Raw genomic sequence first — 26,647 nt, 5'->3', positions numbered from 1 at the left:
TTGTTTATAATATTTTGAAATTAACAAAAGTGTCTTCCAGTGTTGGTTAGATAAATTGTGATATGTACATTCACTGGCATATTATGCAGTTGTTTAAGGGTTGCTGTGTATCTATGTTCAGTAACATGAGGAAATCTCCAAGACACATTGATGAACTAAAGAAGCAACTTATAAAGCTGGTTATGTAATAATACTTAAAATAGCCAAGATATGGAAGCAACCTAAGTATCCACTGATGGAAGAATGGATAAAGAAAAAGTGGTGCATATATATATATATCATCTCTCTCTCTATATATGATAGAATATTATTCAGCCATGGAAAGAAAGAAGTCTAACCATTTGAAACAATGTAGATGGAACTTGAGGGGATTATGCTGTGATATAAGTCAAACAGAGAAAGACAAATACTGTGTGATCTCATTTATATGTGGAATTGAAAAAAAAACAAACCCCCAAACCAAAAAGTTCAAACTCGGAGATGCAGAGAACAGATTGGTAGCTGCCAGGTATGGGGCAGAGAGAAATGGGTACAGGATCAAAGGTAAAAGCTTCCATATATAAAATAAGTGATCCTGGGGGTGTAATGTACAGCGTGGTGACTGTAGTTATTCTGTGTTGTGTATTTGAAAGTTGCTAAAAGAGTAAGTAGATCTTAAAAGTTCTCATCACAAGAAAAAAAGTTTTAAGTATGTAAGGTGCCAGATGTTAACTAGATTCATGGTGATCATTTCACAATACATACAGTTTCTTTTTAATAGAAGTGTACTAGCCACTCCAGTATTCTTGCCTGGGAAATCCCATGGACAGAGGAGCCTGGCGGGCTACAGTCCATGGAGTCACAAAAGACCTGGACACAATTTAGCGACTAAACAATGACATAGGTGATTTACAATGCTGTGTTAGTTTCAGGTGTGATTCAGTTATGCATAGAATACATACGAATATTGAATCACTGTGTTGTACACCTGAAACTAATGTAATGTTACATGTCAGTTATATCTTAGTTTTTTAAAAGGCTGCTTATGTGGTACAGTCCCATTTATATAGTGTTTTATATATTTTATGTATATTATACATTAATTATATAGTCTGTATATTTACATATGTGCATTTATATATGTATGCTTGGAGAGATGACTGAAAGGATTTTTAGTGGTTGTCTCTCAGGATGAGATTTTGCATAAAACCCATATTTTCCTTATGTTTTTTTCATACTGCTTAATTTTTCTACATGGCTATGTATTTTTCTGTAATCTGCATAATTTTTAATGCCACTTTAACTTAAAAAAAGATGACTGGCAGAGCTGAGAATTATTCCAGCAGCTGCTAAGATTTCTGAATATTCATTCTAAGTAACAGCCCACCTTTGAGGGATATGGCCCTTCTTAGGAGATAGGGATGTTCTTGAGTCAAATTCAGGGGTTCCCAAGAGAGAAATAGCCAAGAAACTTCAGAGTTGAGGAAGGGAGGGCTACTGTTCAAAGCAGCTGGGAAGCTTTTTAAAGTCCTGTAGCCCAGATGGCACCAATGTCCAATGAAATGGGCAACTCTGAGGTGAGCCCAGGTATCCATATTTTCAAAGCTCCTTTGTGATTCCAGTGTGTTGACAACTACTGGACCAGACCCAAAGCTGGAGCTCTGTCTGGTCCACAAGATTTTGGTGACTTTCTCACCCCTGATCAAAGGGCTTGTTGGAGTGGAGGAAGGGAGGGGTTGGGGGACCAAGACAGGAAACAAGTAGAGAATCTGCCTGCAATGCGCGAGACCTGGGTTCAGTCCCTAGGTGGGGAAGGTCCCCTGGAGAAGGAAATAGCAACCCACTCCAGTATTCTTGCCTGGAGAATCCCGTGGACTGAGGAACCTGGCGGGCTGCAGTCCATGGGGGTCACAAAGAGTCAGACACGACTGAGCAACTAACAATTTCACTTTCTTCCAGAGGTGTGGCAAGGCCTGGGTTGTATTTTATTATGGAGGCTTTGGGTTAAATTGAGTCCTTTAGATGGAAGGGGGTGAAGTGTGTGGGCTGGCCAGCTGGCATGTTATTGACGATTTTCCCTACCTCAAGTGGTTCTATTTTTGTTCTTTTTAGGGTTACAGAACAGGCTACACCTACCGCTATCCCTTCGTTCAAGAGAAAACCAAACACAAAAGTGAGGTGGAGATTCCAGCCACGGTCACTGCCTTCGTGTTTGAGGAGGACGGCGCCCCAGTGCCTGCTCTGCGGCAGCATGCCCAGAAGCAGCAGAAGGAGAAGACCCGCTGGCTCAACACGCCCAACACCTACCTGCGGGTCAACGTGGCTGACGAGGTCCAGAGGAGCATGGGCAGCCCTCGGCCCAAGACCACAGTAAGGAGGGCAGAGGGGCTCTGCTGGGGAGATCGGGGTCAGGGCTTCCTACTGGGCGTCTGGGAGCAGCCGCTCATGCCTACAGAGCAGATCACCTGCTTCTTGTACCTCTGTGCTGAGTTTCTGGGTCCAGAGGGTGGCTGAACCAGGTCACTCTCAGCCACATGAAAACTTTTTGCTCCCACATCTGGAAGGGCTTCCAGGAAGTTCGGGGGATGGGTATCCAACATTTGAACTGACCATCTAATGCAAAACCAGGAGGGAGGTGGGTACTTGCTTCTATGACATTGTCCTCTCCCATTATACCCTCTTCTGTGGACTTGCTTTAGGCATTAGATGTGTTGAAGAGACCTGCCCAGAGGTTGAAATTTTACAAATTTTATGCTCTTTCCCTCTTTCTCCCTCACACAAATACCACTGACCCTTAATTTGATTTTCACTACTTACTTTGTAAGTAGCTGGCAGCCAAATAGAATAGCTCTGCATTTAAAAACTGAAACTATCCACAAGTCCTCTTAATACGCGAGGGGCCGCCTGTCTGTCAAAACTGGTCACCGAGGCTCTGTCCCTCCGAAGTGTTTTTTAGGGCTGTTGATCAAGGGCTTAGTTTGGTTGCTGGGTCATCTGCTGCCCATCTCTGCTCTGGGAGACAGATATCCAAGTGCCCCAAGAGGAGGGAATGTGTTTGTCTGGGCTTGCTGACCTTCCATGCAGGCCAGTCAGCCCAGCTCTCCTGGGGTGGACCACTGGGGTGGATGGTGAGCTGTGTGTCTTTGTCTTACCCACCGGGCCTTGTGTGTGTTCAGTGGATGAAGGCTGACGAGGTGGAGAAATCCAGCAGTGGCATGCCCATACGGATCGAAAACCCAAACCAATTTGTGCCTCTCTATACTGACCCCCAAGAAGTGCTGGACATGCGCAATAAGGTAAGGTGTAGCTAACTGCCTCCCATCTCTCCTCCCATGAGTGTAAGGAAGGGACGTCCGCAGGATGTGCCCGACTCACCCTAGATGCCTCTTATGGGAAAGAAAAAAAGAAAGTGTTAGTCCTTCAAGTCATGTTTAACTCTTTGCGACCCCATGGAATATAGCCCACCAGGTTCCTCTATTCATGGAATTCCCCAGGTAAGAATCCTGGAGTGGATTGCCATTCCCTTCTCCAAGGGATCTTCCTGACCTGGGGGTTGAACCCAGGTCTCCAGCATTGCAGGCAGATTCTTTACTGACTGAGCCCACACAGGAAAGAAGCGATCATTTATTGGCCACATTCCAGGCACCATGCTAAGTGCTGTGCTTTTTTCATCATGTGTGAACATCTAAGAGAGGGGTGCTAGCTTCAGACAGTAGATGCATCTAAGAGGCCCCCAAATTGAATTTTTACAAATTTTATGCTGTTTCCCTTTGGCTCATTTTCAAAATTGCAAAACCCTTTATATTTATTTCTCTACCTTGGCTTTACAGTTCACTCACTTATTTTCTTCATGTTACATTAAATACCTAAGTTGTAACAGAACCACCTCCAAGAGGCCAGGCATGCTCTCAGAGCAGTGTTTCAATGTGTGCGCCTCTGGAATGCAGATTCCTGAGCTACCCCCAACCCTCCTCCCACGGGTTTGAGATTTAACATGTATGAGGTGTCCCTCTCCCCCAGAAATCTGTGGTTTAAACCAATTCCTCAGGGGCTTTATAGGAATATTGAAAATTGAGAATCCCCCTCAAGGATCTGCCATGCCTCGTTTCACTCTTCATCGCTTACAATGATCTTCTTAGAATTCATGAGAATCTGGTGTTTTACATCAGCTACTCATTCCCTGCAAAAGCCATGGAGACTGTCTTAGAGTGGACGTGATGTGTTACTGTGTATGTTCACACCACACTGGGCGGCCTACTAAGTACGCCCTGCTTCTGGACTGCTAGCTCACTCTCCCCTCCCTTTCCACACAGATTCGAGAACAAAACCGACAGGATGTGAAGTCGGCAGGGCCCCAGTCCCAGCTGCTGGCCAGCGTCATCGCGGAGAAGAGCCGAAGCCCGGTACAGCAGACGCTGCCCCCGCCTGCAGGGGAAACGAGTTTGCTTTCTGGGTCTGCAGTGCCCGGGGCTGGGCGGCAGGACCCCTGAGCCCCTATATGCTCAGCTTTCCCTGTGATCTTGGGCGCTGGTGCTTTTGCTGCAAAACGGATGCTGTGAGGACTGAGGACAGTGTCTTATCGCCCCCTGTGGGCGCCGGGAGGGCGGGAGAGGGAGCGGGGAGCAGCCCAAGCCGCCCACCCGCCGGAGTGATAGGCTTGCCCGGTTCTCCTGTGGAACTCCTCTCTGCCCTCTGCCAGTGCTCCGCAGGGCGGGCTCGTAGGAGCATGGCTGGCCGCTCCCAGCGGCTCTATAGCTGCCTGCTCCAAATGGTTCTGTCCTCTGTGCTTGAATATGGCATCATCAGGCCACAGCTCTGAGAGGATGCCCATGTGCTCTCAGAGCGCAGACATGTATATAAGGACGGGTGCTCCACAGGAGGGGGAGGGCCAGTGAGTTGCCTACAAAACCCACATGGCGTTAGAAAATTCAAAGTTGTTTCCATGCTTGAGATAGAACAGTGTTTGTGTAGTGCTTAGCGAAAGGGGTAAAGGTCAGAGTTCTGGCTTGTGTTGGAAATCATTGCTGCTCATTGCAAAGTCACAGTGGCATCTTCCTTAGCAGTAAGGGCCGGAGCTGGGTGTGTGGAGGATTCAGGGACCATTCCTCTCTGCAGAGCAAACTGATGTCATGATTGCAGATGGGGCTGCAACTCACAAGATGGGTGTCCGTTGGCAAGGGAAGTGTGAAGGTCATGCCATCCCCTCCACCCCACCCCAGCTCAGCCAAGAGGAGGGACATCAAATATGCTACAGGGTCAAGGATAGACATACCCACCCCATGACATTGGGGGGAGGTGAGAGTTTGATACAATGAGCAAAATTATTAAAAACTCTGCCATTTATACCAAGTGCTCTCCTTGGAGTCCCTCATCTTGGGATCTTGGTGTTGGACTCTCTTGTGAACCCCATAATTCCCTAAGATAGGCCCAGTGCTGCCCTTCTTTTGGTAGGAGCCCAGGGCCCATCATCAGAATACCTGATGGGCCAGAAACAGCCGGCCCAGAGTGCATGGCGTGGGTCAGCTGCTCTGGCTCACCTCCCTTGGGCTTCACTTTCTTTGGCTTCTCAGCTCCAGAGCACTGTATCCCCAAAGGCCAAGAGGAGGATGCTGAGTTAGGATAAAGGGATAAAGGGCTGTGGGGTCTGAATATTAGTCCCTGTCCTGGGCTAGAGGGGTCAAAGGATTCCCAGAGCTCGCATAAGGCCCAGCGGTGAGCTCTCCAGAGCCAGGGGCTCCCCAGAGGAGGTGAAACACAGTGATTTTGCCAGTGTCCCTGCAGGGACCTGCAGAGCAGGTAGGTTGAAGATCCAAGATTCAAGACCTTGACTTCCTTGAATTTATGACTGTGTGCACAACAGAGCTAACAGTTTGGACTGAGGATGCTGGAGTCACTGTGTGTTTTGCATATGACTTACTGCTGTGTGCTGCGTGGCTTGTCCTGCTGCTGGGGGAAGAGGGGTGGTGGGTGGGGAGTGGCTGGCTTGAAGCTGGTTGAGCCAACGCTTTGCTTGCTGGGTTTTGGCTGGCTGACTGTGGGCCGCTGACTGTATTTGCATAGTGACAGCTTGCAAGTGTCCACAGGAGAGATTGCAATAAAGGTGCATCTTCCTTTTCTTTGGGAGCATCCTTTGATTTTATTTCTGGGGCAGAGGGAGGTACCCCTGCATTCATCCAGGCAGTTGCAGAGAATCCAGGTCTTGGGGTGAGACAGCTGTGGGAAGGAGTGAGCAACCCCACCCCAAGGCCGTGAGCTGTTGCCAAGGAGCTGCTTGCCACGCTGTCCCTAGCAAGACCATGGGCAGCCACATGAGTCTGAAAGGAAGCTGGGGCCTGGGCCCCGAGCGCGGCGTTCAGAGGGCAACACGCTCTGTGGTTAACTTTCAGTCCACAGACAGCCAGCTGATGTCCCAGGGCCAGGCGGATGCCAAAGACGAATCCGAGGAGACGGCGCCCAACCCCTTCAGCCAACTCACGGACCAGGAGCTGGAGGAGTACAAGAAGGAGGTGGAGAGGAAGAAGCTGGAACTGGAGGGTAAATAACCCCGGGGGGTGGGGGGGGCCAGTGCTTCAGGACCTGCCGGAGGGAGGGGAGAGCTTGGGGCACCCGGGAGGCAGCAGAGCAACTGAGGCCGTCACTACCCCCTGCCCCCATCCAAGCAGCCGGACCCCACTCCTTCCTGCCCACCAGAGCCCTCAGGGCTCCGTCCAGGCTTCTCTGCTTTGTTTTCAATCTTCATTTGCTTCTCTGTGTCTCCTCTCTCTCATGTCTTCAATTTGACCTCCCTGCCTCATCACCAAGCAATATTCTTATGAGCATAATACTGTAATCCCCAGTAATGCCCCTCATGGCTCATACCACGGCAGTGCTGCCGTGACCCCACTGACGCTCTCACCTGGGAAGGAGTTAATCCGTGTGGTGCTTGCTTAGAGTAGGGCCTATAAATATGGCCTAGGTCAGTAAGCACCAGACAAATGCTAGTTGTAATGATATGATCATTATTATAGTGATCACTGTTGTTGACGGATCTATCTGGTTTGGTATAAACCTGGCAATCAGAACTGTCAGCAGCCAAGGCCTTTATGTCAGAATCTCAGTCAAGCCCATCTGTCCACACTGACTCTTGAGAGCATGTTCATGCTTTTGTCCCTTCCTGGCAGAGTTTCCCTTCTTGGCTACCTTATTCAATATTGTCTATACTTCAGGCTCCGTGGCAAACTTCTCTCCATCTAGGAAGCCCTCTCTGTTCCCCTCTTGAGCTGTCCCTTCTCTTTGCTCTAGATGCACTTGGGGTCTAAGACACAGGACTTAGCTCTTGATTTTGTCCACCAGACAGGATGATGCTGAAAGCTCAGCTTCTCTCTGCACTGGTGCAGAATCAAATCTCGGAGACAGAGTTTTGGGTGAAGTAGATGGGAATAGCTTTATTGCTTTGCCAGGCCAAGGGGGCAATGGTGGGCTAATGCCTTCACAACTGTATGTTCCAACTTGGGGAAGATAGTGAGAAATTTTGTATTAATTGTCCAAAGAAGGGGTGATCAGCTTGTGGACATTCTTTGGATGGGTTAGTGGTGAGGTAAGTAGGAGTCAGCATTGTCAACCTTCAGTTCCAACTGATCTGGGGTCTACATGCTTGTGGGCAGCATATCATTATTAATCATTACCTTCTTCCACTTGGAAGGCATTTCAGTATCTGCAAAATAGCTCAAAGATATGGTGTGTGTTTCCTCTGATGGGCCTTGCCCCAAGGCTGCTCTTGCTGTTTGTTTCTCCCTCGTCTCACCTCCTGTCCCTTTTATAATTAACAACAGCTTGAATCTCCCCATTGGAACTCAGGGAAGGTCATGGAGGTTGAATGAAGGTAGCTTCCTATAATCAAAGAAATGGGGGACAGAGAGGCCTTGTGCCCAGGAGTCCCACAGGCCCCTGCATGGTATCAAAGGCTTTTATTCCCTCAGGGAAGGACCTTCTTCCACATCCCCTCGCCACCCAAAGTCAGCCATCTTCCGCACAAAGGCACTAGAAGAACCCTTGCCAGCTTGCTTGGAGTTCTCACGTGCCAGTCGAAGAAGTAGATAGAAAAATACAGTGCTTTTTGTCTCTAGAGACTGTTTGGGCTGAACATGTGAATTACATAAATAGTATATGAGCTGCATACAAATGGTGGGCGGGAATTCCCCTGCAGTCTTGCATCCACATCAGGGGTAATATAATCCATCCGAGGATGTGACTTGATGGAGGAAACAGAACTGGACTCTGACTTCTCCCATTTGCCTCGCCCAGAGTGTAGCAGACATTTTAAAAAGTGTGTGTGTTGGTGTGGGGGTGGAGGGGATGGGGAAGCAGCTAATTCCAGTTAGGAGAAATGAGGACCACGTAGAAGAAAGCATTGCCTTCAAGCACTCTGTCTGCGCATCTCTCATCTCCCTGGCCTCTGTCCTGAGTTGCTTGTCTGTGTTTCCAGGAGAGAAGGAGCCTGCCCCAGAGGAACCTGGCTCCCCGGTGAAGTCTGCACCTGCTTCTCCAGCTCAGAGCCCGGCCAAGTCCGAGCCGAAGAGCCCTGTGGGCTCTCCCCCCAAATCTGTGGACGGTGAGTCGAGCTGAGCCGCTGGCAGGGAGGAGGCACCTCCACAGACCGAGAAAGGGGTCTGCAAGGGGTTGTGCACTGCAATGCCCCCGCCTTTTCACACATGATGCCTTCCTACCAGAAACTCCTTCCCCTCTGCTGTTCCTAGGGATCCTGAAATAGAGGTTACCAGTTTTAAGCTTGTTCCATTCACAAGCTGTGACAACACACCTTACGGGTATAGCCCGGTCTAAGCAATGCTGAGTAGGTTAATGATTGGCCCATAGCCGCCTCGTCTCCAACTCAGGCCAGACTGGCTGGTGGGCTTTTCTAGATGCAGCAGCCCAGTGCTTAGACCCTACTGTGCACAGGATTCACCTAGGCATCTGGTTTAAGTGAAGATTAAAATGTTAAAATTAAGATGCAGTAAGTCTGGGGTGGGACCTGAGGCCCTGCATGACCAGCAAGCTCCCAGGTAAGGCTGATGATGTCCCCGTCAACCTTGACTGTGTGTTGGAATCACCTGGGGAGCTTCACAGTTCCTGACACCTGCCAGAGTCCTACCCCAGTGATTCTGAGTTCAGTGGTCTAGGAGTGGGGGCGGAGGAGTGCAGCCTGAAGTGTTAAGATCTCTCTCCAGGTGAGTCTAATACATAGCCCAGGTTGAAAACCGCATCATTAGATACTAGCTTATAGAACAGAGCTCTAGGCCCAACTTAACTGCTAACTAATAAGAACTCAACTGCTGATTTTAGAAGATCAGTCTCCATGCCTCAGTTTCCTTGTCTGTCAAATGGGGCTACTAATATTGCTTTTTAAGGTTCTTTTATGTATAATGGAAGGTATAGATGAAAACATACTTGGAAAGAGCAAAAGCATGATTTAAATATAAGATCTGATTGTAGTTATGATTAATTATATAGGTTTGTAGATAATAATAATATAGTCCACACCTCCTAGATCATGAAAGTGTCTTTAGTGAGCTTCTGGAATCACTGTGGGGAATGAATGCTCCTCCCTGGGTCCCCCGAGGCCCTTACCAGGGAGGGCTGGACCCCATGCAGATGGTACCAGCTGGGTGGCCTGATGGAACCTTCCCCTTGCTGGGTAGAATGGCCAGACATGTGGATGCTGCTTGCATACCGCAATCCTGAGCTCCTTCTGTAAATGAGTTGTTGCCTTGACCACAGGCCTAGCGCTGCCAGAGGAAACCCATCTGCTTGAGGCCAGAGCCTGAGGGGATGTCCCATGACTGTTCACTCTGTCTCGTCACAGTGTTGCCGGCCTGTCTGCACGATGTTTTCCTCTCTCTTCCCATTTGTGCCTTCATCAAAGGAGTTTCCTCTGATTCTGAATACCTGTCTCTGTTGGAAGTATAGAGATGCTGTTTACTAACTTACTCCAACACTCACAATGTGGGGAGGGAGGACTTTTTCAAAGGAAATAGGTTTCTCCTCAATTTTTAATTTGCAGTTCACAACCTTGCCTTTGGGAGGTTTCCTAAGTGTAAATGCCATGACCAATTCCACATGTGCTGTGCATGGACTAGGCTCTCTCTAAGATAGATACACTCATGCACACTCTGGTATTCACGTGGAGCACACCACCCACAAGCAACAAGCCCCCACAGTGAATGAACTGTGGGACCAGCTGCTGGGTGCTCCCCTCTGGCTGTTCCTGTGGCCTCAGGAGCACGTCTGGAGCCCATTCCTAATGCATGGGCCTATTTAAGGAGCCTATGGTGTCTTCTAGGGCTGGAGGCCAGAGCCTGAATGACCTGGGGGCACAACTGCCTGATCTGGATGCAGAGAGCACCCAGCCCGACTGCTGTCTGCAGCATCCCTGCAGCCAACTGCAGGAAGGCGATGCCACTGAGAGGAGGCTTCCATTTCAGCTCTTGGGAGCCCCTTAGAGCAAGCTCTGCTGTCCAGTGGGACAGAGGGCAGGAGGAGGAGGATGTAAGGGATGGGATCACTGCTTTCCCACTGCCTGAATTCCTGCTTTTCTCTGACCCAACTCTGAGCTCCATGGAGAGGCACATCCCAGTTGAGTGGTTAGAAAAGAGACTTTCTGAAATAGACAGAGTTGGGGAATGTGGACCTCTTTAGAGCTGACCTCATGTGATGAGGCCCAGTTGGAGCTGTCTAGGGTGACTATTGTGAGGTGGGGCTGGGTGGCTTGGCCATGCTGCCTGATGGCTTGCCCAGCTTCTCAGGGTGACAGGGCTAACCCTCCAAGCAGCATCTGCACTTTGACGTGTAGCTCACCTATTGGGTCAGGAATGGCTTTTCTCCATCTGTCACCATACTCTCAAATCCTGTTGTGCTAAATCACCTCACCGTCACTCTTCCTCTGTCTCCTTGACTTCTACCTCCCAGTCTCTCTGAAAGAGGCTTTCAAGTCCTCCTCCCTCACCTCTATCATCTCTGTCATCACCTTCTCTTTGACCAGCTCCTGACTGTCCCTGTCCCTGCCAACTCCATCCCCCCAGGAGCACTGGCTAGCCCTGCAAAGAAATAGCCCTGCATTTGACATTAGAAGTTCAGCTTTGTCACTGACTAATTTAGCCATCTCAAATAAGTTGCTTAAAAACACTAAAGAATGGGGAACTAACATAAATCCTTTCTTTTCTTAATTCACAGCATCATTATCAGGATAAAAGGAGCTCCTAAATATAAAAGGATCCTGTACTGTGCTTTCATAAATGAGCTCTCACTGTTTTCTGTGTTCCCAGGGGTGTGAGAGATACTATACTGCTTGCTGTTTTAAGTCACTAAGTTTTGGGGTGGTTTGTTATGTAGCAGTAGATAATTATTAAATCATAGCACTTAATGAGAACTGGTTTATGGAAATTAGTTCTTCTGTGGGTTGATAGGCTCAGTGGGTTGGTTCTTCTGCTCCACTGATGTCAGTTGGAGCTGCAGTCATCGGGGTGCCTGACTGAACTAGAATTTCCAAGATAATGCACTCACCTGTCAGGTGCCTTGGCAGGAATAGCTGGAAGGCTGGGCTCAGCTGGGACAGTGGAATGGCTGGGCCTCTTTGTCTGTCTGTCTCTGTCTCTCTCCATGTGATTGTAGGTACTCTTCATGTGGCCTCTCCATCTATGTTCCCATCAAGGTTGTTGGACTTTATACATGGTGCCTCAGGGCTCCCCAAACAGAAGCTAGCAGAAGCTGCCAGGCCTTTTAATTCTTCAGCCTGAGGCTGGTTAGTGGCACTTCCTCTAATGGCATTTCCTCTAGTGGCACTTCCTCTGCATTCTGTTGCTTCTTCCAAGTCACAGGGCCATTCCATACTCAGTGTGGGAGGGGGCCACACTCAAGTGTAAAATTAATATATTGGTAGTAGGTTTAGAAAAGGGCAAGATCATTGTCAAATGTCAAGGGAGGCTTGAACCAGACCATGGGGAGATATATGCTTGGATTGGCAGACAAGAGTATAGTGAGCTTTCCAGCAAGTGGGCTTTTCTGGGAAGGGACACTGGAGGACTGAGAGACAAGTGTTTGGATGCTGAGGGAAAGTGAGAAATCCACTCTGAGAGGTAAGTACCCAAACAAGCTTGCCATCTCCCTCCCAAAGCACCTCTGTTCCTCCTCCAGCCTCTGCAAGCCTTTCAGCTCTTTCCAACCCATGAGGGTGTAGATATTGTCCGTGACTGCCAAGCCCAGTCTTTCTCTGAAAGAGAAAGGACACTCTCCCTACTCTCTTTCCTCTTCCTCCTGCTTCCTGACCACCATCCTTGGATAGACACCCCCATTTTCCAGCCTCTACTTCATTCCACCCACTCCCACATCTGTCTCCTACTCCCAGAGCTCCAAGTGCCCCATCTAGGAGAGAAAGCCAGTGATTCTCCTTAGGGGATGTGAGAAGGAGAGTTTCCATTTGCTTCTAGTTACTGGGGCTCTTCACAACCTGGTCTTCAAATAGCTGAAGACCCATCAAGTTCTGATCTTACCTGTTTTGGGCTTTTAACAGAGGAGGGATCTGGACTCTCAGAGCTGGTCCTTGATGCTTTTCTTACTGGGGCCCAATAAGTCTTACTAGAGCCCTGTCCTGCTGCCCCTTTTCTTGGTCAGACACACCCTTCAGCATTTTTGGTTTCCTCCAGGTGAGGGAGTGATGACCTTAATTTGGAACCTTACTTCTCCGAGGCCTGTCGCCTCCCAGCCCCACTTTGTATTTTCTGCTGCTCCCTGAGCAGTTCATCATGAGAGAGCTCTGTATACTGCCAGCGTCTCTCAGCTTTGGTCTCAGCATCTCTCAGCATGGTCTCATTTTCTGGATGGAGAAGAACCTGGGTGTGTGCTCCTAAAGCAAGACACAGCAGAGGCTGCAGCTGTGGATGAGGCTGCTGGGGTGGGCATGGGTGAACGGTGCTGTTGGAGTGAGGATACCTATTACCACTAGGGCAGGAAGTGGTACATGGACAGAAATGGGGAGCCCTCTAATCCACAGTTGTGTTCATGGAGCTAGAAAGCAGGTAACAAAGTCATCTGAGAGGGTGAGACTTGAGAAACACGGCCTCGTGGGTCACCTAAGTGAGGGGCCATGAAAGGAACAAAAGTCCAGGAGACTGAGAGTGGGGACAGAGGAGGAGGTTCAGGAGGTAAAGGCCGGCACACAGGCTGTTCTTTGTTTACACGGTTGGCTCAGGCTGTGACAAGTAAGAAAGATGACAATGTGTGGTGTTGGCTTGGTTGGAATAAAACCATTCACATGTTCATTTGTTTGCTGATGCATTCAACCATTCATGGATTCCACAATCACTTTTTGAGTACCTCCTATGAGCTAGTTACATAGGTAATTAAACACAGTCTTGTCTAATTTATTCCAGTTTTGAGGGAGGGGTTAGACATTAAAAAGAAGTGATTGTTTTATAGTTGCTGTGATGGAAATTTGTATAGTAAGGGCCAAAAGGAGTGACACATTCTACCTGGAAGCAGGAATGGGATCAGGAAAGAGTTTAAGGGGAGGGTAAGACTCAAGCTGATTCATTGTGTGGGTGAAGGTTGGGGACATGGAGAAGATAGAGAAGGGTGGTCCAGGCAGAGGAAAACAGGCTGTGATGGCAGAGAGGGGTCCAGGGACAGACGGTTGATGAGGCCAAAAGCAGGTGAGGAGAGGAGAGGAGAGTGGTCAGGGGGAAGGTTGTGTCTGGACTGCTTTCCTGTGTTCAAGAGCATGGCCAGTGATGACCATGGGAATGCACGGTGGGAGAGCGGGCTGTAAGGACCATAGGTGTCAAGGGATTTAGAGGACTTGGTAGGTGGATGATGGCAGGATGTGGGCCAGACAGAAGGAAGATGGGAGGCATGGCCAAGACCCTCAGTACTAAGAGAGGACAGTCCTCAGGAGTCATTGGAGAAGACTTTGGTTTGCCCAGAGAGTTAAACTAGCCCATTCTGCTGCTTTCTAACTGTTCCCAAATTTACCCACCTCTTCTGTGTAACCAGATATTTCTTCAGTCTTTACCCTGTCAAGAACCCTAGCCCTTTCCCAAGATGTCTGTTTTGTCCCACTCTGTAAGTGACCTGCCCCACCTTCCCTAGCTATCCCTTCTACTTACACACATGCACACTCACATTCACACAATACAGTCATACACATTAACATGTACACATGTGTGTGTTCAACATGCACACTCACACTTGTGTGCAATCACACATGCATACTCACACATGTACACTAACACATGCATACCACGTGCACACTCACATACATGTGCACGCTCACACACTTAGATACACATGCTCACTCATATGTGCATACTCACAAGCACACATGTTCACTTTCACACATATACATGCACACTCACACACACACAAGTGCTCATGTGCACTCACATACAGACACATGTGCAAACATATGCATAATGCACACACACATGCACTCTCACACACACACTTGCACACTCACAGAAGTGCACACTCACACATGTGAATACTAACACCCAGCCACAGTCACAAATGTGCACTCATGCACAGACTCACACAGGTGTGCACTCACACACATGCACGTGCACACTCACACAGATACACATGTTCACTCAAACGTGCATACTCACATGCACACGTGCACATTTCACACATGTACACTCATGCACACACAAGCACTCATGTGCACTCACATACAGACACATGACACATGTGCAAACATGCACAATGCACATGCACACGCGTGCACTCTCACACACACTTGCACACTTACAGAAGCGTACACTCACACACGTGCACACACATGCACATTAACATCCACAGTCACACATGTGCACTCATGTGCACACATACACAGGTGTGCACTCACACACATGACTCTCACACACAGATACACTCACACCTCTCAGTTTCACACAGTATAAAGAGCACATTTGGACATCATGACCCATTTACATCTGTAGACAAGAGCCCAGAGTCCCCAGCCCGCCAAGGGCCTGTTCTCTACTGTCTGGGAGAGAGCCCTGCCACTCCCTCCCCTGACAACGCCAGCCTGCCACTCCCCTGGCTCTAGATTTCCCATATAGAATTGCCTGCAAATGGTTCTGTTAGCCCCAGACAGAAGCTCTTGTCTGAATGAAATCTAATGGGTCATGTGTTTGGATCTCTTTCTAGAAGAGCCTAAACTGACGGAAACGAGCAAAGCCACCACAGAACCGGAAGTGACGCAGCCGGAAGGAGTGGTGGTCAACGGGAGAGAGGACGAGCAGACGGTGGAGGACACCCTCAGCAAAGGCCTCAGCCAGATGACCACCAATGCTGACACGGATGTCGATACCTCCAAGGACAAAACCGAGTCTGTCACCAGCGGCCCCATGTCCCCAGAGGGCTCGCCTTCCAAGTCTCCCTCAAAGAAGAAGAAGAAATTCCGCACCCCATCCTTCCTGAAGAAGAGCAAAAAGAAGGAGAAAGTGGAGTCCTGATCCGCAGTCCCCTGGGGCTCCCATCTGTGTCTCCCCTACCCCTGCCCCGCCTTCTCCCATCTCTGACCCTGGAGGCGTGGGGCCGAGGAGGGATCGAATAGGCCCTGGATCACACTCCGATGGGGAACTTAGAGATTGTCCCCCCCAGCCCCTCATTGTCCCTCTGCCCCACAGAAACCAGGTGACTTTCCCAAGGTCACTCAGCTAGTTCAAGGCAGAGCTCGCACTAGAATTCATGTCTTCTGGCTCGCGGTCCTGTGCTCCTTCCAGACACAACACTGCCTAGTCGTGGGCCACCCTCACAAGGATGCTGCCCCTGATCTGAGCCCAGGGCAAGGGGCCAAAGCCGGCCGCTAGCTCTCACCAACCAGGCCCCATTCAGACAGGCTGAGGCTTCCCAGAGCAAGGTCCTTGTCCTTGTGGGAACCCAGTCTCTTGCTGATGGAGCTATCACTATATTTAGAAATCTCTCTTCTCTTTCCTGTAGGGTAATGGCCCTGCTGCTCACAGTACCCAGACAAATGGACCTCTCCCCTCCTCCAGAAGTTAATCCCTGTTCCCAAGGGCTGATGGCTTAGCTTGTGCTTCCCCAACCACTAACCCTGAGCTTTCTTCATGGAACCTCTGGAATGATGGCCGGAACAGTTGTAAGAGTGGGCAGGCATGAGGGCAGCCAGGTCAACCACAAAGCAGGGGATGGTTTGATCAATATAAGAAGCCAGGGACTTATCACATTTGAATTGTGCATCTCAGGCGCTTGAAAACTAAAACCAAATTTAGCTTAGAAAAAAACTCATCTCATGCTCAGGGCTGAAATTTGGGGAAATTTTGATCTTCTGTTAGCTTTGGGTTGTACAAGGAGGATCAGGACAGTGTGGATATGTGACGCCTTTCCAGCATTCCTGACACTTGAGCAACACTGCTTGTCTGGTTTGCCTCCGGTCCAGCATTAGGGGTCCCCTGACTTTCCCTCAAACCTAGAAACCCTGGCTCATAGCCTGGAACTGGCATCTTACCCTTGGCCCCTTGACCTTGACTCCTCTGGGTTATGGGTCCAGCAGAGGAGAATGAGGTGAGCTCTTCAGGATTAATCCTCTTGGATCAGCTTTCAGAGAAAGGCTTGGGTGTCCCTGGTCTTGTCACTGTCTGTCCATCCATCCTAGGGCCTGTAAGGGCCACAGCTATTTTTGAAATGCCATCACTATCTTTCATACCTTTCAGTGGGACATTGATCTATGAGCATTGTTGGCTCCTAAAAAATAGACAATCCATTCTCTTTTAAGCACAGTGTCTTCAAAGAATATTTTCCCTTTCTGTCCTGAATATTGTCAAAGTATTTTTGAAAGTTCTTAATCATAGTTTTCCGCTTTTGAGCACTTACTGCACACACACACACACACACACTCACACACATACACACACACTATGCAGGCTTCACATACACTATATCCTTTAACTCTTGAGACAGTACTGTGATGTGGGTCAGATTATTCCCATTTTATGGGTATGAAAACTGAGACCCCCAAAAGATAATTGACTTGTTTCAGTGACTTGGCTAGAAAGATCCAGAGCCTGGATTGAATCCAGGTCTGTCAGAATCAGAGCCTTTGCACTTAGCAGCTGTGATGATCAGAAAACTTTAATTCCCAAGAGTGGTTGTTTTAGTCCAGGACTGTTTCGTTTCTGCAACTGGTTCTCCACTGCAGTGCAAAGTAAGTTCCTGGTGACTGTCGGCTGTGGCTGTCCAATGTGGACTTCTGACAAAGGAGAGGCCAGAGCCTTCTGGTTGGGGCCAGGAGTACCATCCATAGTTGGTAAGGATGAGGCGAAGAAATGAAACTGACACATTACTAAAGAAAGCCCAGTACTGAGTGTCCCTAGAGCAGATTCCTAACTGCTGCCCAGACTCCTCTGTTTTAGTTCTGAGTCAGATCTTGGGATGGACGACCCAGGTCAGAAACGTCTGTGATGTGGGAAATGCCTTTCAAAGCCAATCCTTTGATGCCTTCTTTTAAAGAAAACTATTTCACATCCATCCATTCATCCTGATATTTGTTAAGGATCCACTCAGCGGCAGGCACTGTGCTGACATTAAAAGAAAATAATCGTTGTGACTAGAATAGTCAGTGGCAGGTGGTGTTAAGAGCAAGGTAGGATGGACACAGCCACTGGTGCAGCTTTCTGTGTTTGAGTGACTGTGGCTCAGAAATAATCTCGACTGACTCTTTGCTTTCAACAAATTCTCTCTATTCTCTTTACAACAGGGAGGCCTCATTTAGATGAACGTGCCTTGCAGGAGTTTATGCCATGGGGCCACCTCATATCCATCCATCTATTCCTTCTTCATGTGTTCAAAAACCATGCATGAGCTTGGGTCATGGGCCAGGCCTGAGGACTGTCCCTGCCCAGAGGAGGTCTCCGAGTCTAGGAGGCATGTTACGGAATAGGCAAGGGTGTGGAGGTGGCATAAGGAGGCATCAATTTACTATCTTCCAGGCCAGAGAAACCTTCCTGCAAGGAGTGATGCTTGAGTTAGGTTTTCAGAACAAAGAGAAATTTTCCAGGAGGACAAGAGGATGAGCAGGACATTGGTGATAGTTGAAGTGCATGTGCAAAGGCCTAGAAGTTTGGAATGCCAGGTGCGTCCATGGAGTGATTCAATGTTGCTGGGACAGACAGTGTGAGGTGGGTGGTGGGCTTCAGTTCATGGGTGAGCAAGGTGGATTGTAAAGAAACTGGTAGAAGGTGTGGGGGAGCTAGACTTCCTCATGTACAGTGTCTGGCGCTGCTGAGGGCTGTGGTCAGAGTAGATCAAGAGCAGGTTGCATTTTAGAAAAATTCCTTTGGTGGCTGAGTGGAGAATGGAGTGGAGGGCGGGGGGGACAGTGCTGGAGGATTGGGAGGGCTCCATGAGGAGGCCTTTCTGAAACAGGTGTGGTGAGCTGCCTTACACTGCCTTTATCTTTATAGCAGATAGTGAGCTTGTAGTGCAGAATTCATTCCCATGAAATTCTCTGGCGAAGGCATCTGATGAGAACTTTACAGTGAGGAGAAGGGATAGTCAAAGAGCTAATGCTCAGTGCAGTTTTGGGTTCTGTTTTGTCTCGGGCTAGAGTTGCTAGGAGAGCCGTCGCGTCCCCCAGTCCTTTTCTCCTCCCCTCACGAGTGTAGGAAATGCCTGGTGGGGCTCAGAGGCCATGCTCTGAGTGCTACAGAAGCAGGCGTGGGGTCCAAACAAGACCACAGGCTCTTAGGATGAGAAGAAGGGACATGTTCTTTGGCTCTGAATAAAAGTTTGGCTGAATACTTTGACCAGTTGTCTGTCTGGAGAAAATGTACATATGGGGAGCTCAGAATTGTTAGGCCATAGGACAGTTTCCAGTAAAGTATAGCTATACCATGGAAAAGGATGAGAAAGTGTAGACAAGCAAGCTGTGGTCTGGATGCTGAACTGGGGAGCGGGATGGTTTCTGAGCCTGTTTCCTTGGGAAGATGGGCAGGTGTGGGAGTGAGGAGGCGGAGGGAGAGATGCTTATAGAGACACAAGCTTAGCGCCAGTGGCTCTCTGTGCACGGGCTGGTACCCAGCAGTGATGTGTGAGAGCATGCGCAAACTTTCCTGAAACTTTGCAAAAAGCGCTGCCAAGAGACCAGCCCAGATCTGTGCTCCATAGGAACCCCCAGACCTGACCCAAGTCACTGTCCGACTTTGGCCAGGTTATACAGATAAAAGTAACCTCCCTCTATGCTCCTGTAAAGAAGATGGGGTTCTTCTATAAACAGATGAATTCTTTTTGAAGGACTTGGTGGGAGGGAGCTGGATAAGAAGCCTGGTCCAGTAGGAACCCCACTGGGGAGCATCACTCTTATGCCACTGATTGTCCATGGAGCCCAGCCTCTGCCCCCTGCCCAGTGGTATGTCGGTCATTCCTGAATGGGGCAAGACAGTCATGCATGTGGCTCGGGGCTGTCATCACAGAGGGCTCCTACCATCAACATAGGGAGAAGGGCCATGGGGCCACTTCTCCGGTTGCTGTGGGTTTGAGAGAACCATTCACCCAACAGCACAGTTCACTTCTGAAAGCCTAGAAGATGGAAAAGAAGGGTGGATTTTTCCACGGAGGTAGGCAGAGGGGCCGATGGACACATAGCCCACCCTCAGCCTCTGTGCCATCTTTTGCATGAGGATACATTTTATGCTGTAGCTCCAGGCAGGAGTATGCAGTTTTTGTCTATTGAACAAATGAAAAAAGTTACTACCTTCCCCCAGGATCCTCGTATGGGTCAGTGGCAACCCTCGAGGTGGCTGTACTTTGCAGTTGTCTCTCTGAACGCAGAAGCAGCAGGTCCTTTTATATCTTCTGTACCACATGAGCTCAAGCCTAAGATGATAACATTCAAAGAGTCTGAGAAGGAATGAAGGAGGGGACACATCTGTGCTCTCCACCTCCTCAGAAACGACAGGGATCCTCACAGTTCAAAACCTGAAGGGACTTTCTGTCACCACAGCTCCACATCTGTTCTGAGAGGGGCGCTTTAGAGTGTCAGAGGCCTGAACTGACTCATGTGCTCGTTGGCTGTTTGTCTGTGGGCAGGTCCACGGGTGCCACAATATGAAAAAATGTGCACAGTACACAGGAGGGTGATGAGCTCCAGACGTCCTGTCTAGGCATGGACGTGACCTCATTTTTACCAGAACTGAGTGCACAGGTAGAGGCCTGTCACCCATGCGCACCGATCCCTCTTCAGCCTCCCACAGTATGAGGGTTTCAGGCGGGGTGTCCCTCTCGACCCGAGAAAGCGCCTTGCAGTCTTTTCATACAGACAGGCTTCTCCTTTTGGGAATGATGAGGGAGAACCTTCGGTTAGGGTTTTCTTAGAAGTGTAGAAGTTGTGGTTCGTGTTGGTTTGTACTTAGGTGGTATGAAGTTTTGCCAAATTGATATTTGGTGACCTTTGCCTTCAAGATTGCCCCCAGAGTTGAGTCATCACTGTGAGACATTGGGGCCTGAAGGCAGAGGAGGAGTGGTCGCCATTACTGACGTGAGGAGGGACTTGGGCGAGGCTGGCCTGGGGAAGCACCAGTGGCTGCCCCCGGGTAGTCAGCCCCCGACATTTCTCACCCACTCTTCCCAAGCAGCAGTGATGGGTAAACCCCCCTCTCTCTTAGTAGTGTGAAGAAAATGAGGCCTTGAGGGGGTTGGTAGGAGAATAGCAAGAAAAGCCCTAATCTCTTTTCCCCAGAATCTTGTATAATTCGGAGACATACAAAGGCCAGATCTTCTCTTTGAAAGTGAACCAGAAGGAGGAAGACAGGTGGACCAAGGACAGGGGCTGCATTAAGTACATCAAAGCCTTCATAAAATGGGAATAGATTTTGGGGACCCCAGCCCCTACATTTCAACTCTACCCCCTGCCTATCAGTCCTGCTTTGTGGGTGATTGATCTCCACAGGCTGCTCCACCTTTAAATTTCTATAAACTATGCTACACCGCTGAGCCCAGCCCTCTCCCGGTGCGGGGAGAAGGGGTGCAGAACTAGTCCTGAGCCCGGCTGGCCTGGCAGGGCACAGGGGCCCTGGCGGAGTGCAGTGTTCTCTAAAGCTGTGGATGGTCTCGGTGATACGTCTGTGTCTGACAATCGTCTTCCCCTTGTACATACCTGGTCTGTGTTTGGCTTTTCCTAGTATTGTGAGGTTTCAAATAGGGGTTCCATGTAAATACTCTTTCTGCTACTGAAATGCCAGCCCCCGGATTGTGCATCCTCCCCACAAAGGGTTTTGCCTTTACGCTAACACTTTTTGAGCCACTGGTGTGCAGATTGACTAGTTTCTTGGGCTTTTATTTTGCAATTTTTATATATATACACACACACATATATAATATATATATATTTATGGGTTGGTTTTGTACAGTTTTCTGTTTGAATCTCTGAGCACCAAAGCTGCCCTTGGATTTTCAAGAGAACTTTCCAAAGCCACTTGCTGAGCCCCCGCTGCTTTGGTGTTTGTGGTGCCGGGTGATATCTCTGCCCCTGGATTTCTGTATGTATGTGCTGTTTTCTCACCTGCAGATATTACCCTAGTAAATCTACCATGCTTGGCTTCCCAGTGTGTGACCCCTCTCTGTCGGCTACCCAGTTTTTCCGGCTCTGTGGGGCTCAGAAGCCAGAGGGGTGCTACGTGGGATGCTACGTAGTTCCCCTACGTGGGAACTTTTATCCCAGAGATCTCTTGTGTGGAAAGTTGGATGTATGAATCATTGAGTTCTGACTGGGGAGGGAGGTGATAAAATGCTACAGTCTTCTGAGAAGGGAAAGGCCGTGTGGATTTGTGAATAGCTCTGTGGAGGACAGTCCATTCAGATGGATTGGATGGGAGGGAGTGGCAGAAACAAACCTGTGGGTGGGCCCCACAGGGAAGCAGGGAACAAATTCACAGGCTGGAACAGAAAGAGGTTCCAGAATCAGAGACAGTGAGGGTGTGGGGGGGGGGAGCTAATGTGTCACCTTGAAGAGTGAAAGGGGAACAGATACTAGGGGAAAAAGAAGAGGAGGGAAGAACTGTTTTGCCCCTCCCAGCTCATCTTTACTCAAATAAGGGGCCCGGTGTTTGTTGAAGGTCCACACACATCAGTCAGGTTCTGTTTAAGCAACTTATAGCACCTCATTTAATCCCCATAAAATAAGAGCACCATCCTATTAATATTACCCATTACACAGATGAGGAAACAGCCTCAGAAATTGTTTTGGGCCATGGGTAAATATGTAAAGCTCAAAAGCAAACCAAGTTCTTCTAGGTAACCCAAGTTCTTCCCCACTGCTCACTACCCAGTGTCCTGAGCAAAGAGACCTCCACAGAGACAGACTCAATCACCACTCTTCAGGCCCACTATTTCCACAACGCAGCCTCTTTTTTATCCAGGTGCCCCAAAGTCCCCACGGGCTTCCCCCAGGAGCTGAGGCTCTCCCCTGGCCCAAAGCCATGAGCACCTCCTCCTCCTAAATTTCCATTGTGGTGACTAAAGGCATCCAAACATGGGGGCAGAGTGCCCTCCACTAGTTAGAAACACTGAGGATTTTCTTCAAATATCAACAACCTCAACCTCAGATATGCAGATGATACCACTCTAATGGTAGAAAGCAAAGAGGAACTAATGATGAGGGTGAAAAAGGAGAGTGAAAACGCTGACTTAAAACTCAATGTTCAAAAAATTAAGATGGCATCCCGTTCCATCACTTCATAGCAAATAGATAGGGAAAAAGTGAAAGCGGTGACAGATTTTATTTCCCTGGGCTCCAAAATCACTGCGGATGGTGACTGCAACCATGAAATGAAAACATACTTGCTCCTTGGAAGGAAAGCTATGACAAACCTAGACAGCATGTCAAAAAGCAGAGACATCATTTTGCCAACAAAGATCCATATAGTCAAAGCTATAGTTTTTCCAGTAGTCATGTATGGATGTGAGAGTTGGACCATAAAGAAGGCTGAGGGTCAAAGAATTGATGCTTTCAAATTGTGGTGCTGCAGAAGACTCTTGAGAGTCCCTTGGACTGCAAGGAGATCGAACCAGTCAATCCTAAAGGAAATCAACCCTGAATATTCACTGGAAGGACTGATACAGAAATTCCGAGACTCTGGCCACCTGATGCTAAAAGCCAACTCTCTGGAAAAGGCCCTGATGCTGGGAAAGATTGAGGGCAAAAGAAGGGGGTGGCAGAGGATGAGACAGTTGGATGGCATCACCAACTCAATCAACATGAATTTCAGTGGCCTCTGGGAGACAGTGGAAGACAGAGGAGCCTGTCATGCTGCAGTCCATGTGATTGGAAAGAGTCAGACATGACTTAGCAACTGAACAACAAGAAACAAAGTGCAAGAAGGAAGATTTAAGGTTAACCAACCATGTGTGAAAGGTGAACCGGCCTGCTGAGGAGAGGGAAGGGACCCACAGTGGAAGCCAGATAACTGACAGCAGTGAGGGATGCCCAGGACACAGGAGGAGGAGATGTGGCCGGGGTCGGGGGACAGGGGACCGGGGACCTGGCCTCAAGGCAGAGAGCCAGGTCCAGGGTTCACACAGCTGGAACCCTATTTGCAAGGTCTCAGTAACAAGGGAAGAAGAGATGCCTCAACCAGGATCCTGACAAGGGTTAGAGTGCTGGGACCCCAGCTAGTGCTGGCCACCCTAATAAATATGAAAAAGGAAGTTTTCAGTCAAGTTATTGCATGGTCCACTGTGCCACACAGATAACTAGACCACGAATCTGACAAAACGTAACCTTTAGATGCAAAAATCTTTCCTTTTCTCTTCCTTTGGACCTTTGGACAGAGAGCCACGCACCTCTGATGGGACTGTCTTTAATCAGCTTAAGATCTCACTCTTCCAGCAATAAACAGGGAGAATAACAGTGTGGTAGTGATTTAGCAGTTCAAATGCAGGAACCAGTCTGAGAAATGGGAAGATGTACTCCTCAGTGAAGCTGAATTACTACAAAAAGCAGGAAGAGGTTAAGAAAATCTTTATTAATATCCACTTATTAGAGAAGACCAGCCAGTCATGAAAAGGGAGCACTTTAAATCAAGAAAAATAAATTTTGATGATGAAAAACAATGCCATATTCTAAAATGAGGCATGGGCAGTCAAAGGTTGAATATCATCAATGAATGAGGAAAGCATAGTGTTCAGACAGGGAAGGATCCCAAGTCCAGCATTAGAAAAAATTAGCCAATCGTGTCCAGTTGATTGGGAAATTAGTACAAGTAAATAACTCAAGAATGGAAGGACATGGGATTAAAAAATGGTCGTGAGCAATTAAATAAGTTTATACCTAAGTCTAATATTCCATTGTCAATTTAACAAACTGGAAGCAATTGTTTAAAAAGTAGTTATTGGAATACACACACACACACAAACACACACTTGGAACATCAGAGAAGTACAATATGCTAAATTAATCATTATTGATGAAAGGGATCTAATAGGTTATTTCATTTTTAAGACCGTTATGGAAATACTGGTTCAATTACATATAAGGTTATGAACTTAGAGATGATTTATAAAAATTTAGAAATAGTCTTCATTAAAAGGCCATATAAGCTTCCAAATTATTGAATAGAAAAATAACAATAGAAAATGAATCATTAGGAATCCAGCTAAGATGGAGTAACAATTATCTTTCCTAAAAAAAAAAAAGTGAATCATTAAGAATCCAGCTAAGATGGAGTAACAGAGACAATTATCTTTCCTAAAAAAACCCAAAAAGAAATGAATAAAATATATGAAACAGGAATTTTTAAGACACTTGAAAATCATCATTCACTAAAACAAGAACGCTACCTTGCCTTTCCTCCCGCCCCATAACTGCAGTCTGCTAGGTCTCCTATGCTCACTACCAAATATGTCCACTAGGAGGCGACGTTTCCTTTCTCGGCTTCCCATGAAGAAACAGCTCCAAGCAGCACTGTTCCATGTTTTGCCAGGCAGCCCCAAGCCGTGCTGTCTTGGGCTTTAGTACCCTTCAGTCAACAGCAAAGGAATCAGGGTTGAGCAGTGAGCCTCCTGACTCATCAAAGACCTAAGATATTGATTTCTGAGCAGCCCTTAACACTTATTAATATCTAGTACTCACTGCCTGGTTTCCGGAGTCCACACCTTTTGGGCAGCCTGCACGTTGGCCCAACTCATCAGAACCTGTTCTCCTGGCCAGGAGGCCACCCACAATAGTGAGCAGGATCCCACCGCCCTGGAATCACACTGCTTGGACTGAATCCTGGCCCTGGGCTCATGAGCTCTGTGCCCTTGGGCAAGTCACTCATCGTCTCTAAGCAACAGCTTCTACATCTGTTAAAATGAAAAAATTTGGGGGGACTAATTTGGGGTGACTTGTGATTTTGACTCATACAGTGAGGGACACCATAAAATTTTCACTACCTCAGACTTCTAAAGGACAGTTTCTACTATTCTTGAAACTAATGCATGGAGACACACTCACAAACACACAGGGAAATACACTCAACCCCACATAACCCTTCACACATAAAGCAACCACACACACACACTCACACACCTCTGGGATCATGCTAAATAAACTCGATGTCCTCAGTTTCCATTGTTTTATCCGTTCAGAAGATCCTGATTTCAGAGAGTGAAACAGAGCCCCTCCTCTCTAAAAGTGGTCTTTGCCTCCTACAATCTCTGCAGGGCCAACAAGGGGCCTCCCTGACCACTGTAACTGCTCTGGACGTTTGGGGTACAAGGCCAGAGTATACTGGAAGCTCACATCCTATATAGCTAAACATTTTAAGTTAAATTGATTCTAAATTCCTGCTTTTATAAATATACATTCATAATAGGATGGAAGGCCAAGTTCAAATTTAGAATTCTTAAGACTCACTGGAGTCCCCAGTGGGACACACACAAAAATGACACTGGTGGGGGGCGTATGATTCCCAGACTCTAACCACTAGTCTGAGCCTTTTGCTCCCAATGTGGGGTCCAGTTCATGCCACAAGTGGCATTGTGTGCACATGTAGGGACACCTAGACCTCACGTCCAGGCTCTGTACACACCCTCTGGGCAGACAGCTACGCTCTGGCCGTGCTCCAAGTCCTTGGGAAGATGAGCTCCGGGAAGAAGCTGCACGGACACCAAAAGTGGGTCAGCAGCTGTTGGGGCAGGAAATTCGGAGTCCTGGATTTCCAGAGCACGGGGTAGCACTAATGGGCGTGTCCCTTTGGTCCTGCTGACTCCACCCCCATGGAGGGCGTGGCCAGGGAAAGTGTCAATGTGGGACACAGGGCAGCGGCCCGCTTGTTGGGGGTTTGAGGGCAGAAATCCTAAGGAGGGAAGAGTAAGCAGCGCTACCCTCTGAGAAGTTCCTGAGAAGGCTCAACAGGTTCCATTAATTAACAAAACAAAAGCTCGCCACGGGCTTGATGGGAAGTGTTCTGCTATAACAGGGAAGGCAGACACTTGCCAAGGTCTTCTCTAAGGCGGCTGCTGGATTTGCCAGGTTTTATAGGGACCAAGGGACATTTGCTTTCCCTGGGGTCTAAACACCGCCTGGGTTTCTGTGGGTGGTACTGAAATGCAGTAAGACACCAAAGCCTCTCAGCGTTGAAATCTTAATGGTGAGCATTTCATTTCTCTCCCTTTCATTCGTGGCTACTGAAGCACGATA

The 26,647-nt window shown here is 48.3% G+C and overlaps 1 protein-coding gene across 2 annotated transcripts in view; it reads left to right on the top strand.

Annotated features, from left to right (window-relative positions):
- Window positions 1-21,572, top strand: part of ADD2 (adducin 2) — a 115,477-nt gene extending 93,905 nt beyond the window's left edge. For both annotated transcript variants that reach the window (XM_043918326.1, XM_043918327.1), the window contains exons 11-16: window positions 2,092-2,349; window positions 3,156-3,275; window positions 4,293-4,382; window positions 6,366-6,513; window positions 8,444-8,569; window positions 15,157-21,572. In XM_043918326.1, the coding sequence (XP_043774261.1) occupies window positions 2,092-2,349; window positions 3,156-3,275; window positions 4,293-4,382; window positions 6,366-6,513; window positions 8,444-8,569; window positions 15,157-15,464 (1,050 nt within the window). In that variant the 3' untranslated portion in view covers window positions 15,465-21,572. The remainder of the gene's footprint in view (window positions 1-2,091; window positions 2,350-3,155; window positions 3,276-4,292; window positions 4,383-6,365; window positions 6,514-8,443; window positions 8,570-15,156) is intronic.
- Window positions 21,573-26,647: the final 5,075 nt, after the last annotated feature.

The sequence above is a fragment of the Cervus elaphus genome, chromosome 11 (assembly GCF_910594005.1).
Source record: "Cervus elaphus chromosome 11, mCerEla1.1, whole genome shotgun sequence".
NCBI lineage: Eukaryota > Metazoa > Chordata > Mammalia > Artiodactyla > Cervidae > Cervus > Cervus elaphus.
The sequence above is the reverse complement of the archived record's forward strand: the minus strand, read 5'-3'. Positions and strand labels throughout refer to the sequence as shown.